General features: G+C 41.6%; 4 protein-coding genes across 9 annotated transcripts in view; 3 read left to right on the forward strand and 1 right to left on the reverse strand.

Annotated features, from left to right (window-relative positions):
- The window catches only part of plcb4b (phospholipase C, beta 4b), a 75,069-nt gene extending 67,731 nt beyond the window's left edge, over window positions 1–7,338 (forward strand). For 3 of the 4 annotated variants that reach the window (XM_086263323.1, XM_086263325.1, XM_086263327.1), the window contains 9 exons: window positions 119–184; window positions 983–1,098; window positions 1,788–1,863; window positions 1,966–2,141; window positions 2,295–2,396; window positions 2,495–2,552; window positions 2,949–3,035; window positions 4,139–4,175; window positions 4,895–7,338. In XM_086263323.1, the coding sequence (XP_086119449.1) occupies window positions 119–184; window positions 983–1,098; window positions 1,788–1,863; window positions 1,966–2,141; window positions 2,295–2,396; window positions 2,495–2,552; window positions 2,949–3,035; window positions 4,139–4,175; window positions 4,895–4,971 (795 nt within the window). In that variant the 3' untranslated portion in view covers window positions 4,972–7,338. The remainder of the gene's footprint in view (window positions 1–118; window positions 185–982; window positions 1,099–1,787; window positions 1,864–1,965; window positions 2,142–2,294; window positions 2,397–2,494; window positions 2,553–2,948; window positions 3,036–4,138; window positions 4,176–4,894) is intronic. The other variant, XM_086263326.1, reaches the window with a different exon arrangement.
- Window positions 1–17,844, reverse strand: part of pak5 (p21 protein (Cdc42/Rac)-activated kinase 5) — a 108,700-nt gene that overhangs the window by 8,270 nt on the left and 82,586 nt on the right. The gene's annotated exons all lie outside the window — the stretch shown is intronic.
- On the forward strand, window positions 9,072–11,025 carry LOC147312313 (uncharacterized). Its single transcript, XM_086263331.1, has one exon. It carries the CDS (start codon window positions 9,270–9,272, stop codon window positions 10,749–10,751), a length of 1,482 nt encoding a protein of 493 aa, XP_086119457.1. The 5' UTR covers window positions 9,072–9,269; the 3' UTR covers window positions 10,752–11,025.
- Window positions 11,513–17,082, forward strand: lamp5 (lysosome associated membrane protein 5). Its single transcript, XM_086264286.1, has 6 exons — window positions 11,513–12,141; window positions 12,627–12,805; window positions 13,279–13,410; window positions 13,789–13,885; window positions 14,395–14,583; window positions 15,942–17,082. Exons 1-6 carry the CDS (start codon window positions 12,081–12,083, stop codon window positions 16,115–16,117), a joined length of 834 nt encoding a protein of 277 aa, XP_086120412.1. The 5' UTR covers window positions 11,513–12,080; the 3' UTR covers window positions 16,118–17,082.

Raw genomic sequence — 17,844 nt, forward strand, 5'->3', positions numbered from 1 at the left:
TTTGCACCAATATTAAACTCACAATTATCTCATGGAAGTAATTGCACGCCAACTATTAATGCTGCCTGAGTCTAGTATATTGTACATCGTGACTAAACATGGATCTCTCCCACTGCAGTCGTACCTTAAATTGATTAAAAAGCAGCAGAAGGAGCTCAACACTCTAAAGAAGAAACACTCAAAGGTGGGTGACTGTTTTACTGCAGACCTGTCTGCTAATAATACAAAGGGGCTGCTGTTTATTCCTGACAGTTATTGATGCTCAGAGGGATAGAAACGGTGGAAGGGGAGGCGGCTCTACCTTTCATCTTCCACTGACCACTGACTGCATGCACACACACACACACACACACATACACACACAGACAGTCCATTCATAATGTACATAGGGTGCTTCTGAGTATGCTAATGTGTCATATTGCTTCTAGTGTCTCCTGGCTGCACAAAGCAAGTCTGTATAAGAGAGATGCAGGAAATTATACAACTGTTTCTTTACTGCAAACTTTTCCTTTTCCCTTCCTCTCAGGGATGGATTTGTGGAGATTTGAGTTATATCCCAGGAGTAAAGAAGGCACATATGTTAAAATACTGAGAAGTGTCTATAGATCCAGACACATAATGATTTGCTGTTTTTCTTCAAACAGCGATCGGCACAGTTTATATTGGCTGCTGGCTCAGTCATACATGCAGATTAATCATCACAGAATTTAGTCCTGTTGCTTAACATATGTATATCAGTACCTGCAGACCCATCTGTTGGCTGAAAAAAAGATAGCTGCTGGTTCATTATTCAGGGGGAGCAACAAAATCAACATGAGTGTATTACAAACAATAATCGTTGTTGTTGTTGCTGCTGCCTGTTGTGCTGATTCCAAATTGGTTTCAATATAGGTTAAAACTGCATCTGCATGGCATAGGTAAATACTTATATATAATAAATAATAATTATAAATAATAAACGTGTCTCCCTTTTCTGCACTAGGATCAAAATACAATGCAGAAAACTCACTGCACGCAGGTGGACAAGATAGTGTCTCTGCATGATAAGGAGAAGGTAACTCTGGAGAAGCTACTAGAGAAAGCCATCAAGAAACGAGGGTAAGTGGAGACAAAAGCAAACACACACACACACAAACTCATTAGTCTCATCTCTGTGTTTTGTCCTTTAGTGTCTCCCTTGTGAAGTCAGTCTTGTCTCTATGTTTGTTTATCTTTTTGTCTCTGTCAAATTCTGAGGTTTGGGTCTGTGTCTTGGTGTTAGTTCCAGTTTTATTTTGATAGTCTTGTGTGCTTCATGTTGAGTTTTAAGTTACCTGTCTAGTTTTCCTGATTTGTTGCAGCTATGTTCCCTTGTGTTTCCCATCTCCCTAACTGCCTCGTGTGTATTTATTGTTTGACTCTTTCCTGCTCAGTGAATGTTTTTTTGTTCTCTTTCCCCCTGTAGACCATTAAAACTGTGTTATTGAGTTCATTTCTAGTTTCCAGAGTCCTGCATTTGGGTTCTATTCTGCCTGCTACACTGGCAAACCTCGACATCTAGAGCTCAGAAAATAATATTAGCTGTGTCAAACTGCACAGAGCATACAAAGAGGACAGGAGGTCCCCGTGCAAGACTCGACACTGCTTCTATAAAGCTCCCTGTGTGATGTGAAGCTTTGCAAATAACCATTTATGCACAGAGACAAATCAAAGACATACCTAACTTTGCCCACCCCTCTTGACTCCATTCCTTAAGATCAATTCAACTAAACCTCTCTTGTCCACTTGTACATGTGGGTTCCTTACAGTGAAAACAACTGCCAAGAGCTGAAGAAGGAGACAGAAGATAAGATTCAAACGCTAGTTGCTGATCATAAAACCAAGGTAACTTACAGCAAACGCTCTTTCCACAAAGCTATTATTAGATGTGAGGATGACAAGTATCTTAGCTGTGAGTTATTAATGCGCTCGTGTGTTCGCATGCAGGTAAAGGACATCACAGCACAGCACACCAAAGAGTGGTCAGAGCTAATCAGTAGTCACAGCAGTGAGGAGCAGGAGATGAAGGACAGCCACGTCACCCAGCAGTGTGAACACCTCAAGAAGCTCTTGGCCACTGTCCAGGAGCAGCAGACCCTGCAGCTCAAACTCATTCATGAAAGGTGAGAGACCCGCACAGCTTGCTCACACACATAGGGATGGATTACTGCAAGTGATCAGACATGATCATTTGGGGCAGCTACTCTGAGATTTTATTGCCAAAAATTGGATGCAGACAACTTGTCTTATATGCAGCTGCTTGTTCCACAATGCAGGCAGAGCAAAGAGATGCGTGCCAACCAGGCTAAAATGTCCATGGAAAACAGTAAAGCCATCAGCCAGGACAAGACTATCAAAAATAAGGCAGAGCGAGAGAGGTGGGTCACGCCCATGATGTAATCGTTCAGTCGTTGTTTTGGGGCTCTTAAGCGCTCATTGTAACTTCATGTTGTGATGGTTTTGTTCCGCTCTGAAGGAGAGTGCGAGAGCTAAACAGCAGCAACACCAAGAAGTTCCTGGATGAGAGGAAGAGGGTAGGATGTTTATTTTTTGTTCCTCAGCTGAAGAGCACTTCAATCATTATTCCTTTAGCCTGTGCACTGGATTAACATTGTTGGAATTTAAATACAAAGTGTAATATCCCTCAGTCTGTTCACCCTGCTGCCATTGGGCAAGTGATAAAGAAGTTGTTGCTCCTGCAGCGCTCAACCTCAGAGTAGTTTCTTTCCTCAGGCTGAGACAGCCTGTCATTCTTGTTTGTGACGACATCAGAATTTTGTTTTACAACACACTGTTGCATAATGATCATTAATCTTGAATCAAATGCTCCAAATGACTCCCCCTACTAAAACATATTTCATTGTAATAAAAAACATTGCTATTTATTTATGACAATTTAGTTTATTGCCTTTGTCTCCGTGTTTCTGCAGCTGGCTATGAAGCATCAGAAGGAGATGGAGCAGCTAGAGAAAAACCAGAGAGAGCAGCTGGAGAAACTGGAGAAGTTCAATGAGCAGGTACATAGAAGGAAATTACCTTTTACTGCCACTACAGTGTAAATTGATCTAGATAGGTGACAGCAATCACAGTTACTGCTATCTAAGCTGTTAACACTGTTGTTTAAACCCAGCATTTAGTATTGGACCATATCCTGCTCATATCAGAACATTCCTCAGTTTAGGGAGCTTCTTGCTTTACCGGCTTAGAAAGTATAAATGACACTCAAGCTTTGGGACTAGTTAAATGTTCTAGATACATTTGTCATAAGTTTACATTCCCTCATCATGGGCATGACTGTCATTGTAATTTCGGGCTTTTAACTTTTTTTAACACTAACTTTTTCCAGGGTAGAATGAATGTAAAGCATGTATCTTTAGTGGAGATAATTTCTCTGAATTTCAGAGTCGGACACTCACATTCCAGTCCTCTGTGTATATATTCCTCCAGCACTGTAACCAGTTTAGGATCATTTTCCTGTTGGAAAGTTGGGCACCACTAGGTGTGCCCAACTTTCAACTATCTAGCTGTTGATTTGAGGTGAAATTTAAGAATTTGGAGGTAGTCACTCTTCTTCAATATTCCATCCACTTTGTGTAATGTACCAGTACCAGAAATGGCTCAGAGGGACTTTCCCAACTAGTGTGAATCTACAGATTTCTTTCTTAGATCTTTACTGAGTTCACTGGACTTTCCCATTGTTCTGCAAATTGGTAAATCCAGTGAGTGCTGTCAAACAAATACTTTTAATGCTCATGATGAGGGTTTGTAAACTTCTAAACACAACTGTACTTCCTTCACTGCCATATTGACTGCTGTTGTTATTGCTTGTGATATAATTATTATTTATGCAAAAATTTCCCCCCAAAGTTAGGATCAGAATTGCCCTGAATTACTAAAGATAAACAAAACTGCTGAAATGAAACAAACAAACAAACAAAAAAGCCAGATTATAATATCAGCGTCTTTTTTCCCCCGACATTACAAATAGAAGAAAGTACGGTTTACGTCATCATGTCCCCATTTTTGCATTTTATTTTACCATCTGTCATAGTACCTGTACATGTTTCACATGTATGCACATTTTCCTTTCTTTTAATTTGATTTGCTTCTTCCGGCACAGCTTTTGAAATCACACCATGCAAACAAACAGGTTCAAGGTAGGCATCGCCATCTCCCCTCATCTCTACCTCTGACATCACCTTTCTGTCACTGCATCATTCAGTGATCGTGTTTCCTTTCACGTCTTTTCCTCCTACCTCTTAGTCACGTTTTCATTGCCTCAGTTTTTCACCGAGCCTGTTTAAGTCTTGACTTATCTGCTATCTAAATGATTGCTATAATGATCTACTCAAGTGACTCAGCCCTGAGTACAGCAGGGGAATAGTACACGACAGGCCTGTCTTTGAAGAGATTTGCACAGTTTGAAATAGAAAGTGTTTCTTTCCTCTGTATGATGAAATTCCACTCCCACATTTTTAGTCTGCAGCTCTTGCGCTGTCAGGAGTGCCAACTAGAAGCTCAAGTCATTTATCACCATGACTCACCAGCTATTACTAAGTAAAAACAGCCAGCTCACAACCTGCTCCTCTGTGCTTCTACTCCAGCTCATAATCATTTACTTTCATAGTATGTCACTGTGTCCCACTGAGGCAACAATTACTCCAACTAAGCATGTGGCTTTATTACCTGCCAAGCAATTCAGAGATACACCCAACAGAATCCTGAAATCTGAAGCCCATACTGATAAATTGTTTACTAAAAATTGAACACAAATTGATCACAAAAGTTGTACAAATCCACTAGAAAATCTTCCACTTGTACACATTAAAAGAAGGTGTCTGTCTGTCTGTCTTAACTGTCTTCCATCTCTTCCAAGACGAAGGACATGCAGCAGATGGTGAAGTTGGAGGAGGAGATGGACCGCAGACCTGCCACAGTGGTGTGAGCGGCTGAGACTGGGAAGACACATTCACACTTGTACACTCAAACACAAGAAGGTGCAGAAAACACTCCACAGAAAGCCCTCTACAGTCCAGAGATGAAAACCTTCCTGCATCACTTTCTGTGTTTTATTTATGTTCGCTCAGACACACAGCAGCCCCGGCCCTACACCTCTTCTTTTGCTCTGTTCACTCAGCCATGCATCGTGTGCTCTCCAACCACTATCTTTATACCACTGAGCCATTGGTGCTTATCACCGTTTGTCAGGGGGGATTAACCACTTATCGAGACAGGAAACGTTACCTCGGAGAACACACAGGAAAATACGTCGTCTCCTCTAGTGTATCTAAATTCTCTGTTGCCATCACATTGTATGTTCTCTTCAGCTATTAGCAGTACTTAGTACAAGCACACATACACCAAATTCCTCACACACACACACGCCGGCTCATGACAGGTCACATAAACAGGCTCTGTTCCCAATTTGACCATTTTTGCGAAGGAAAAAAAAAAAGCAGTATCCAATGAACCGCTGCAGAAACAGAGGGATGAAGAGTATGTATAAGATTTAATGTCATTTCAGCACAAATGAATCAACTGTATGAGAAATACACTGTATGCTACACCAGTCGTGTCCTGAGCACTTTGTATCTGATAGGCTGTCAAAAAAAGTTAAAAAAGAAAAAGAGAAGAAAAACTAACAAAAACACAGAACATGTAGCGGTGCACTACTGTAGGTTTTCTGTTTTCAGTAAGAATGTATTTTTAAAAAAATAAAATTGTTGTATTAAGAGTGGCAACACCCACCCCCCTTTCTCCCTCCATGTTACACAATCCTCCACCTTATCACAAAGACATGTTATTGACTTTTTGATGACTATAAAAAAGGTTTATTGTCATGCTGAGTCAGAATACTATAAAGGGATCACAGGGAATACATGCTAATCCCTCAATCAAATTTTTTTGTTTCACTTACTTTAATTTTAGGTACTCATGAGATGGTTTAATAGCTGTGCTTCTTTTGGACTTGGAAATTACATTTACATGTATTTTACTCGTTTCCATGAGTACAGTTTAAACTGCAATACTTTTGGTACTCTACGTACACTATGCAAACAAGATAATTCCCTCATAGCTGTAACAGTAAACAGTATTCCACACTTGCTGTCGCCCATTCCTCTATCTGACTTTGGCTGGCAGCCGTCTCTTTGTCTTGTCATTATTACAGCATTGTTGAATGCTAGTGCTCCCTTTATAGATTCTTGACTGCACCTGAGCACCCTCAGCTTGTAAACCTCGCAGTTTCCCTGTCCTGCTCTGGCTATAGGAGGGTGGACCGAATAACAGATTCGTAGAAGTCTCTGGTGTTCACTCCTGTCTACAGCAGGTTCCCTTCCTAACGATGTTACAGAGGTGATGTTGGAGGTGGTGGTACTGTGCCCTGATGCCTCTGCAGAGAATTAAAAGTGTGATGTGCAGTACTGTTATAATTTAACACTAACATTGACTAAACTGACAAAAAAGTCATGTAATGATATAAAAACATTAAGGATAAAGGCACCTATGGGTATTTTGGCCTTTTTTAAAAAGTTTTGTTTGTTTGTTTGTTTTCCCCTGTTTTATTCTGCTGTGTTATATGTAAAGGGTAGACGGGATATTCTTGTATATACTGGAATGTATGTAGTTTAATTTACTTTTGGACCAGTTGTGTTCTGCCATTTAAGGGCTTGGGGATTGAGTGGGTCTGCTGGGTGAGGGGAAAAATGATCAACCATTGTTTTGTTTTTGAGTTTGTTCTTTTTCTTTTCTTGTTTTCCAGTCTGCCCTTATACTGCACCACACAACACGATATAAAGCTCTCACCACATATCTAGTGTAGAGATAAATGAGTAAAAGTGCTTTTAAATTTTATTCCATCGCTTTCAAATGTGCCACTCGGTGTCTGTTAGGATGTTTAAATTATTTTATGAATGATAAAATGCCAAATTAAGGGGTTATTTATATGAAAGTATATATAAATAAATGAATATATATTATATATTAGATAATGTGTAGTTTAAGATGATTATGTTAGAAGCTTTTTTGCACTAGTTGAATGTTTCTGTTGTGTGATTTACATGTAACCTTTGGCTCTCGAGTTTGTCAAAAAAGCAGATTATTTTTGCAGAGCAACATCACTGATTTCATTTCCTCAGTTTCTACTGTATCTCCTTTATTTTCTATTTGAATTGTAGCTTGTCGACAGACATTCTGTGCGTGTTTTTGTATTTATATTGTACTGTTGAACTTATAGCAATGAAAATACTGTTGTTATCCAGCTCCTTTAATACTGTTTTATAGTATGTGTCTCAATAAATCCAGGTGTAAAATGGGACATAATTACGTGGCTCATTTGTGTTTTCCTCAGAACGTACTCTGTGTTTGACCTAACCTTGTTGAATTTGAGGGAAATAAAATATTTCCAATTGGGGGGAAAAAGTACAGTACTGCTAAAATCATGTACATTTCCCCAGGCGTGTACTTCTGTTTATCCAACGTATCCATAGTGTCATTTGTCATGTATCCGTCTGCTCTCTTAATTGTGATTTGCTACTTAAAGCTACTTTGAGTAGTCTGTTAGACTAGGAAAGTGTAAGTATAAATATAAAGACATTACGCTTGCCTGGTTTTCAAAATATTAGCTGTAGAGTTGTCTGCCTGGGCTTGAATATAAAAGAACTAAATAGCTTTTTCCTTGCAGTATGCAAAGTGTATACATAAAAGTGCATTGATTCAAATAGCGATAGTGTCAATATCAACGCAGGTATTAGTATTGGATTCATACTAGTATCGATCCTATCTTCTTTTTTGGTGGAATGAAAAAACACCTCAAACATTCATTACGAAAAATGCCTGAACCTGTTTTTGCTAAATCAAGCCTTTTTTATTTATTATTAACACATTTAAAAACAGTCGACCTAAAGTGCTTTAAAGATGGGCACATTTACATTGCAGGGCTCCAGTTTTAAAATACATGAAAATCTGAAAGGTGTGTTTTGTTGTATTAACTAAAGTGGAAAGTAAAAAGTGCAGGGATTTAGTGTCATTAATGTTCAGAATTTGGAAATTGATGTGGATTCCTCATAAGTTACGACACACTGCTCTCACCTACATAAGCTGCCTTTATAAGTTAAAATTATTATTGGCGTCAGCAACACTGGTCCTGTATTTACCTGGTTTTTGGGGATAGGTTAATTGATTAATCCAAATTGTCACTAGGTGTGAATGTGCGAGTGAATGTGAGTGTGAATGGTTGTCTGTCCCTGTGTGTTGGTCCTGCGACAGACTGGCGACCTGTCCAGGGTGTACCCTGCCTCTCGCCCTATGACAGCTGGGATAGGCTCCAGCGCCCCCCGCGACCCTGAAAAGGATAAGCGGAAGCGAATGGATGGATGGATGGACCTAAATTTACAGTATTACACAACACTAATAATATTGCGCCCAAGTTACCCAAACCTAAATAAATAAATTTTCTCCCAACCATGCAGTCATTTGTGCAGCTCATCTGAGGAGGGCACCATAAATGTTAACATGCTGTCACACTATAACCACCACCAGCCCTGCAGTCTTTCTGCAGTCATAGTGAAACTTTGCAGAAAGAAAATGGTTTCTTTTGTTTGCTTAGCTTTTTTACAGTTTTACATGAGAAACATTGCACAAAAACAATCGAGGATAGTAGAAAACACTGCAGGCCAGAGGAAGACGTATATCAGGGGTGTGAGGTAAGCATGTTTTGTTAGTTGGAATGCTGAAACATCGTGCTGCCAATTTTGTAGTTAAGCTGCACCAATGATGTCACTGAAAATGTGATTCATTCAGATGCTACCATATACTCTCCCGGCTGTAATGTGGATTATTCATCTTCTCTGATTTGATAATTGTGTTCTAAAGCACACTGTAGGGCACAAGCACACCACCCACGCCCCCCCACAAATAATAACCACTGCTGTCTCATCACATTCAACAAGTGAATTGATAAGCCAGGTCCTCTCTTGAACACAGGCAGCTCCAGTGCTGACGCTCTTTTTTATGTCATTGTAAACAAAGTATTTCCATTAGAAAAGAAGAACAAAGCGTGGTAGGCTAATTATGTTTGCGTTGCCCGGCAACTCCTCCGTAGCTTCCCTTTCACTATAAAATTAGGGTGGAGGCTTTGTTTGTCAGCAATCGTTGGGGGGAAAGAGGTTTTCCAAACCTGCTCTACTAATAGAAAGATGAGTTTTCGTAAATAAATTTTAATAAACTTATTGGATAATAATCTTCTAATAAACATGCTAAAAGCTCCCGGGAAGTCTAACGGGAAAACAGGCACCAAGATCCTCCTGGATGCGATCTCCAAGGATAAAGTCCACCTGGCCCGGTTTGTTCTGGATGCGCTGGATGGGGAAATCGTGGACTCCAAAACGGAGGGCGCACAGACTCCCCTCATCTCCTCTGTCTTGCTGCCCGATGCCCAGGCTCGGTGTAAGTTTGCAGAGCTCCTGCTGCACAGAGGCGCCAGCGTCAACTGTCGGGACGGAAACGGGCGCACAGCGCTCAGTCACGCCTGTGAGCAGGGACACTTGGACGCGGTGAAGATCCTGGTCCGAAACAGCGCGGACCCGGAGATTGTAGACTCGTGGGGAAACACAGTGCTCATGTACGCCGCGGTGGCAGGTCACGCGCACGTTGTCGAGTTTTTGGTGAGAGCTTTCAAGAGGCTGGGTCTTCAGATAGACCGACAAAACAAAGTTGGAAACTCTGCTATTGGAGTGGCAAAGTTTCTTGGTCACACTGAATGCATCTGCGCTCTCACCAACAATTCCAAAAAGGGCCGCGAGGACGGAGGCGCTCGTGGAAGTGCGCAGCTGCGACCCGGCGAGCTGGAGAAGAAGGTTGGACATTTAGCAGACAGACTGGAGGTCCTCCGAGCGTGTAATCATGCTCATTGCCTATTGGCTCCAAACTGCACCCGGCAGCCAATCCCGCGGATAAAGCGGAGCGGGTTGCCATCCATGAACTCGATAGAGGAGTTTGAAACGGAGAACGAAGGCGCCTCCTCGCCTCCACCTGATCTGGTCCTCTCTGAAGTCTCGACCCTTGCACCCCGTCCTTGTATTTCTCCCAACCTTAAGCATCCGAAAACCGAGGGAAGGCCGACCACCTCAGATGACCCCCTCCCCCCTCTAACGATGGGCTGTGAGGCTCAAAGATCCACACTGTTCTCGCCTCGGCCCAGCAGAAACAGCCACAGACCCAGCGCGCCCTCTGCTCTGGGCATTTTAATGACCCCCATTCTTGCCAACAAAAGTGAGAATGAGTTGGCAACAGAACGAACCAAAATGTTAGACTTCGGTCTACACAGATTTCCCGACAGCTATTATAAGAAAAGGTGCAGCCTGCCAACCAGCATGCTCAGCCCCGCACCTCCTGAGCGCACTCTGGTCCCTTTGCGTAATTCTAGAACCGTGAGGAGGCGCGAAAGGTCTCCCGGCAAGGCTGAACCTCCCCAGGCACCGACTGCCTCATCTGCAGCCGCGACTTTCTCTGTATTGAGCAACAAAATGTTGCGCCGCTTTACTTTCCCGGAGTTTGAAAAGGATGCGAAAGAGCTGGAACAGGATCCGACGGCATTTTCAATGCGGATTCCGCGATCAGAAACTTTTCCACAGGCTGTTAAAAAACATCCCCAGGTCGACAGCAAAGCCAGCATCGACAGCATCAGCTCCGTCAAGTGCGAGTTTGACTTTCATGTGAGAAAAACAAACGCTTAAAAAGCGTGTTTGCCCGCGTTACTTTAAGAACGGATTCCCACAAAGATCGTTTAGACATGACTTTCAAAACTCCGGTAATTTCCGTGAGAGTTACCAGAACGCATTCATCTTTGATCTACTCCGTTTGGAGTGGAAACAATAAATCCATGCTACTAAAGTTTTACATTTACACCCATATTTAAAGTACAAATGAATCAAACTGTTTGCGTAGTACCTCGCAGCCTTACGACTGTGTATGCTGTAGTGTCAGTATATGGTTGGAACTTTGTCCGGTGTTATATGCCACTCCCTTTAAAGTAGGTGGAGTGTTCATCAAAGGTGAAGAGGTGATGTGCCATACACAATATGTATTATTTATGTATAGCATAAGCTTGTTGTGCTGTGAGATTTTTCTGTATCTTCCAGTACACCTTAACATCAAATAAAGTCTAAATCTGATGTCTATGCGTCTGTGTGGCATCTACCCTCGATAAGGTTTGTGGTAGTGAGTGTTACATAAAACATTTATTCACACTTTGCCCTAATTCCATAAGGTCAATAAGCGCAGATTTTTCTCTGATCTTGTGGGTTCAAAATCATCCTTGTGTAAAGTTAGAGAAAGCTAAGTGCTGTACTGATTCCGGTGCCGGGTTCACACCCCTCTTATTTTGGCAGAGAAAGAGTGATAATCTCATTATGAGCGTTTTGTAGCTCTCGCTCTCAAACGCACTTGGCTTCAACCTTGCACAAGTGGAGTTTGAGATAGTGAGAGAGGGAGGAGGGGGAGAGGTTTTGTCGGTGTTTCCCTCCAGACATCCATCATTTCAACCCCAACCTGCAGTCGCTTTACCACAGACATGGATACCACAGCACTGCGGGAATAACTGACACTGCATGCCGCGATCATTTTTAACTTAAGCGACTTTTTCTTTCTTTAAAAAAAAAAAAAAAGAGGGATCATTCTTCGTGACGTTAATAACGTGCAGAGGCTGTCGCTGGGTTAAAGCCTGTCAACCTTGAAAGGAGAGGTCGGTTTGGATAGCCAGAACTCCTCGGTGCCGGGCAGCTTTTGCGGCGCAAACCGGATCTCACGCCCAACCTGGAGACTTTTTTTCTTTCCTGCAGCATTCACGATGATTTGAGCGTGACTTCTTGGCGCTGAGAAGAGGCAATCCTCCTCTCTTTCTCTCTCCCCACCCCCCATTTCTCTCTCTCGCTCTCTCTTTTTGTCATTTTCTCTCTCCCTCCCCTCACTGCCTTCCTTTCTCTCTTTTCTTTTCGCGGGTTCAGCACCGGCTGCCCAGTCACTTAGCCCCCGCTCTTTTTCCTGCTCCGGGGAAGCTGGTAGCGATGGGACGTCTCGGTTTCAGCACCACGGAGAGCGCCCGACTTTTGCTGTTCACTGTGTTTGGTAAGAAAGTGTGTGTGAAGCTGTCGTGACTCCTTACTGCAGTGTGTGTAAGTGTATGGGCGTGCACGTGCACTGCTTGTGTCTGGCCACTACTGGCTCCGTGTGCGCGCGTGTTCTTATATTTCCATGAGTTGGCGTATTTCACCCATTATTTATCTCCTCATTTGGGTGGGAAAAAAAGAGCTTCAAATGTAAGAAGAGTTGTAGTTTTGTCACTTCCTGAGGCTGTTCTTACTGCAGTCCGTGATGTGCTGTTGCTCCCCTGATACTGCAGACTTCACTCTCGGTTTTTTAACCCGTTTTTGACTTTGTCACCAGAAACCGAGGTGATCTAAAAGATGCCAGGTGGCTTCAGCTTAAACTCCAGTCGTTTACGACGCAGATTCTGCTGATTCTGCATGTTTTCAGGGGTGGCCCAAATGTGTGCGTGAGTGTGTCTGCGAGCCATTTGTCACCAGGCTCACCTCCTCTGTTCTTGTCGTCAGGTGTGCTGGCGCTGTCCGTGGTGCTGGCTGAGCAGGAAGGTGAAAACCTGTCCGGTCTCTCCGACAACCCAGACAAAGCCATCTTCGCGGTTCGAGAGAACGGCACAACATGTCTCATGGTGGAGTTCGCTGTAAAATTCCTCGTGCCATATGACGTGCTTGCACTCAACGGGATAGACGTAAGGAATCCCCACTGAATTTTAATACAACGCATGCTTCAGGAATGAGAGAAACCCGCTTAAAATTAAACGTTTTGGTTTGTGCGTAAAACGGATCGAAACATCGGAAACGGGATTTTTAAGATGTAAAATATTTACATTGTATTCAATGTGATTTCTTTAAACTCCTGTTAAGAAGAAAGAGTTACTTTAAATAAATTTAGGCCTACGATAAATTTAAAATATGCGTTTGTGACCCACGGCTGTGCGCAAAATGCTGACCTCTCTCTTATGAGTCCAGTTATAAAGAACGGATAACAGCAAACTTTTCGAAACATTTAAAAGAGATTAAAATTAATTTAAAAAAAAAATTCAGAATCATGCAGTTGTATTATATACCACTACAGTGCAATCTGGCGCACAGATAATGCTTTCTTTCATTGGAAACTCAGTCCGCTATTTGCCACCTTGACGCTTGCTGAATGTTTTTGCAGCTGATCACCGAGCAGGCGTCGTTCACTCTCCCCCGTGGCGCAGAAATCGAGGGGAAATGTGAGAGCACCGAGTCAGAGATCCACATAACCTGGAAGAACAACGCCTACATCCTCCGCATCTACTTTTCCAAGGCGAGTAAACGAAAATAATGTATCTACACTACATGAAATGTAACCAAAATATCCCCATAAGTCTTAAGAAAATGCGTGCATTCACAAATTGGCTGCCAATTACATTGTTTTGACACGCAGAAACAGCGCGTAGCCTGTGTAAAATTAGTGCAAATCCCGTGATTTAAATATAATTAAATCTACTGGTTCTGGTTTAAAAGAAACGTTCCCAGTAAATTTAACAAATGTATCAGAATTTGGTAATTTCCCAAAGATTTCAACACAAAAGTCTTTTAAAAAAATCGAGTAACTCAGTTTTTCGCGAGCGCAGGCCAAATCACCTTTCCCGTCGTTTGACGCATGTGTGCGTGAGTGTTTATGTCTCCCCGTGTGTTGCAGGAATTCCGTGACAAGGGCATCGAGGTGTGGAAGATTAGCAAGGTTCAGTTCGTCTACGACACCTCGGAGACATCGCATTTCATCAACGCATACAACCGTGAGTCTCAGACTCAGCAATTTCCATCGCGCAACTTCCCCTCATTCATTTCCCAGCAGCATTAAGCTGGAATTAGAGGCTGATTCGTGTAGGAATGTAGGAGTTTCGCCCACCAACATCAATTAAGAGTTTTAGCAAAATTAATTTAGATTTTTAATTATTTTTTATTTTTTCACCCTGTGACTTTTAGCTGAGATTACACATTTTTATTTTTTTAAACAACTGAGTGAGAAAAAAAAAAAACCGGATGAATAAATCGGACCTCTTCCAAAAAACAATTACTCCCCAATAGACTTTGTTCGTTACTCAATACATTTTATTTTGGAGAATTTCAACAGGAGCCACCTATATTATACTTTGAATGTTTCAAGTTATTAACTTGGATATCCTTTCTACATTAAACCAGAGGTCAGTTACATACACAAGCACCTTAGTGTTGGTTGCATCATAATGTCCTCCTTCACATTCCACTCACAACACGCCCCCCCCCCCTTTTCATTTCTCTCCAGCTGGGAAGCACACAGCCAGCACCCACCGGCTGTCAGCCCTGGTGACCCCTGCCGGGCGCTCCTATGTGTGCACGGCACAGCAGACCCTCACTCTTATCTCAAGTGACCACCAGAAGGGCATCACCGTTTCCATGTATGACATCCAGATCCAGCCCTTTGACATCGCATCTGACTTCATGTTCAGTGAACGTAAGAGCACAACAGAAAACCCCTTTGATGAAAAACTGCCCGATTGCTGCCACACACACTATCATGCTTTTCTGGTCACACATTTCGTGGAACAACAGAGATGATGATGATGATAATGAGAAATCCTGGGGGTTCAGAGTGCTACAGCTGTACGTCTCTCTTGCTGACTCGCAAACAGAGCTCTCTGGGGGGTGTTATTGCTGCAGTATGAGGGCTGCAGAGAAGGCGCCAGGGTGACAAGAGGAAAAAGAGGAGGTGGGGACACAAGAGATGCAGAGAGGGGGAGAGAGAGAAAAAAGGGGGTGGGGGGGGGGGGGTCATTAGGAGTTTATGAGTGCAGTCATATCCTTGCCCTGAATGCAGCTTTTATAGACGTACTCACCTCTCTGTCCAATCACCTTGTAAGAATCATTTGTCCCTTAGCTGCTGTAAACTAGGCTGTGCAATGCTTCACTGCCTTTCTCCTAGTGTGTATAACTGCTGTCCACGGGGAGAAGCACCTTCAACTTTAACCCCCATATACATACTGTACATCCAATGATGGCTTAGGTGTCCTATCCCACTCCCACAAACACCAGTGTATCAAACTATAAAATGCACAAAAGAGAAAAAAAAAGTCTAACCAAAAGAGATATGACTTATTGTGATCATCACAACAATTGTGCAAAAAAAGAATAACAAAAAACAAAACTGTTAATTTTGTTGAAATATTAGAATTCTACCTTGCGTTGCACATAAGTAGAACAAACCCGATGAACACAACCAGGCATTGAACCAGCAACCTTCCAATAAATAGATGGCCTGCTCTACCTTCTGAGCTACAGCCACCCTGAGAAAAAGTCCAGAGAACAGAGATGCTTGACTAAACTTGTGAGATGCCACGTGTGTGTCTCCTTCATGTCAACAACTACAAGCAGAAAGGTTGAAGGACATTAATGCATTTCAAGAACATCCAAAGTTATCTAAGTGACGACAGAAAATCAAACAGCTCTGAGTCACCTCTAAGCAAAAATGCTAACATGTTGACTGGTTCAAGTCTCAGTCTTTTCTGGTAATTTAATCTTTCCAGACAATAAACTCAGTTCATCAAGAAAACAATCATCTGATTAGACTGCATTCAATTTATTGTCATTGAAAAGTATATAACTCACACAACTAAATGAAGTTCAGCCTTAAATCTGAATAGAATAAAAGAATACCCTGATATTATGTATAACAATATAGTTCAGGTATAAAAAAATATCATCCAGCATGCAATACAAATAAGTTCTGAAATAATCTACACACCATCTTTGCCCTTTGTAAGTCACGTTCGATCACCTTCTCATACAGACTGTGTATCATTCTACTTTCTGCAGCCTACAAATGCATCACAGACCAGCGGGAGCGCCTGGAGGAGACCCTCCCCCTTATCTTGGGCCTCATTCTGGGCCTAATAATCGTCATCATCCTCACAATCTACCACTTTCACCTCAAGCTGACAGCGGCTCAGCCCCAGCTCCCCAGAGATCGCTCCATGTACAAGAACATGTAGTGAACCGGCACAGCAGCGGCTCCCCTCGGCTCTCTCCGAAGCTAACCTGATGACAGACTTTGTCTCCTTGTTGTTCCAGGCCTCTAATACCACAGAGAATCGTGACCCCCGCACTGGGCTGAATCCTCGATTGATAAATGTGTAGCATGTACTGCCCACAAGAACTTTTGAAAAGCTGAAACATAAATTAATGGGACAGTTTGGGGAGGGGGGAGCTGTCATGGATTTAGCTGGGAGTGTAAACCCACCAAAAAAAACAATAATTTCACCGGCTACTGAATTAAATCTTGGTCTAGAATCTGCTTAGAGTTTTAATTAAAATAAGAAAAAAAAGTAAAGCTTTTATGAAAATAACTAATTTTATTCAGACCTCTCTAAGTTATAGTATGTTTGTTTTTTTAAAGTCATCGCGTCACTGGATCATAGTTGGTCACTTCTGCCTAATCTTATTCAACTTGTCTTTGAAAGAAATGTCTGAAATTTCTGCTTCTGCTGTCTTTCCACCTTCTTCTCTCTTTCTCTTCCCGGAATGGCTGATAAATTATTTCAGTTCTCTCCTGTTGGTTCTGTATAAGCTTACCTTCATATATTTTTTTTTAGCCAATCCTCTTATTATTACATTTTGAATGCAACCATAGTGTTGACAGTCTTGTAGTGTGCAGTACAGTGGCATTCAAAGTTTTTGCTTTGACTTCAGCAAATCTGATGTCCGCACCGACGTACAGAACATATCAAGAGGCAGAAAGAAATGCATCCATCTGACACAAACTATGTACTAAACAGCGAGGAATTTCACTGAATGATGAGATGTGTGTTTATGAAAATGAGGTTACTAAAGGGAAAAAAAAACTATAAATATATGTAAATTATTTTCAGAATCAAATTCTATGCATAAACCTCTGCTGATGCAATCCTGTGCCGTACTCTTCTGTTTCGTTCTAAATAAATTGCTGGACTCACGTCTACTCCTTTGTCAAACTACTTCCACTATTATCTACTACAGTGTTAAAAGCACAAAGTCTCATTCTTTCAGCTCTAATGAAAAAATAAATCACTATTTTATTTCCTATCTTTTGGTGAATAAGACAAAAAAAAGGATGAATGAAATAAGGTGACTGAGAAAAATTGACTGATGCACCCGTCTGAGGAGACGCTGCTGGGATGAGGTATTGATTTTGACACTGGGTCTTGTTTAATTGAAAATAAATAGGACATTTGTGTCTTCTACACCGATTTGTTTCAGCGGCATGGATGTTATACATCATCCTCGGTTGTAACTCATCAAAGTAGATGTCCTCTCAATCAGACTAACTACTGGAAACTTAAATCCTCAAATTTATTAAAAGTATAAAGCTGTGTGTCAGCTTAATTTCACTCAAAAATGTTATTAACTTAAAAATTTGTGAGCTCCTTTGACATTTGAAATGTATTGTTTTAACTTACTGAACTTTCAAAGTCAATTTTCACACCACACACACGTGTGTGTGTGTGTATGTATGTATGTGTGTGTGTGTGTGTGTGTGTGTGTGTGTATATATATATATATATATATATATATATATATATATATATATATATATATATATATATATATGCCAAAATACAATTATTGTTGTTATCTGTGAATTTATAAATTGTTGGTTTACAAAAATGAAGAAAAAAAATAGTGAAGTATATTACCATTTTTGATGGAGATGCCATTGGTTGAATGGTATACTGGAGTTCAG

Source organism: Aulonocara sp. 'chitande type north' Nkhata Bay, linkage group LG15 (genome assembly GCF_057382095.1).
Source record: "Aulonocara sp. 'chitande type north' Nkhata Bay isolate Kocher_YH1m ecotype deep benthic linkage group LG15, A_spYH_male_GT1.1, whole genome shotgun sequence".
NCBI lineage: Eukaryota > Metazoa > Chordata > Actinopteri > Cichliformes > Cichlidae > Aulonocara > Aulonocara sp. 'chitande type north' Nkhata Bay.

Excerpts from the sequence above, each read along its gene's own strand:
- LOC147312313 (XM_086263331.1), top strand. The coding sequence starts at position 9,270 with ATGCTAAAAGCTCCCGGGAAGTCTAACGGGAAAACAGGCACCAAGATC.
- lamp5 (XM_086264286.1), top strand. The coding sequence starts at position 12,081 with ATGGGACGTCTCGGTTTCAGCACCACGGAGAGCGCCCGACTTTTGCTG. Across the intron at positions 12,142-12,626 it reads TTTGCTGTTCACTGTGTTTG|GTGTGCTGGCGCTGTCCGTG; the intron begins GTAAGAAAGTGT and ends TCTTGTCGTCAG. Across the intron at positions 14,584-15,941 it reads TGACTTCATGTTCAGTGAAC|CCTACAAATGCATCACAGAC; the intron begins GTAAGAGCACAA and ends TACTTTCTGCAG.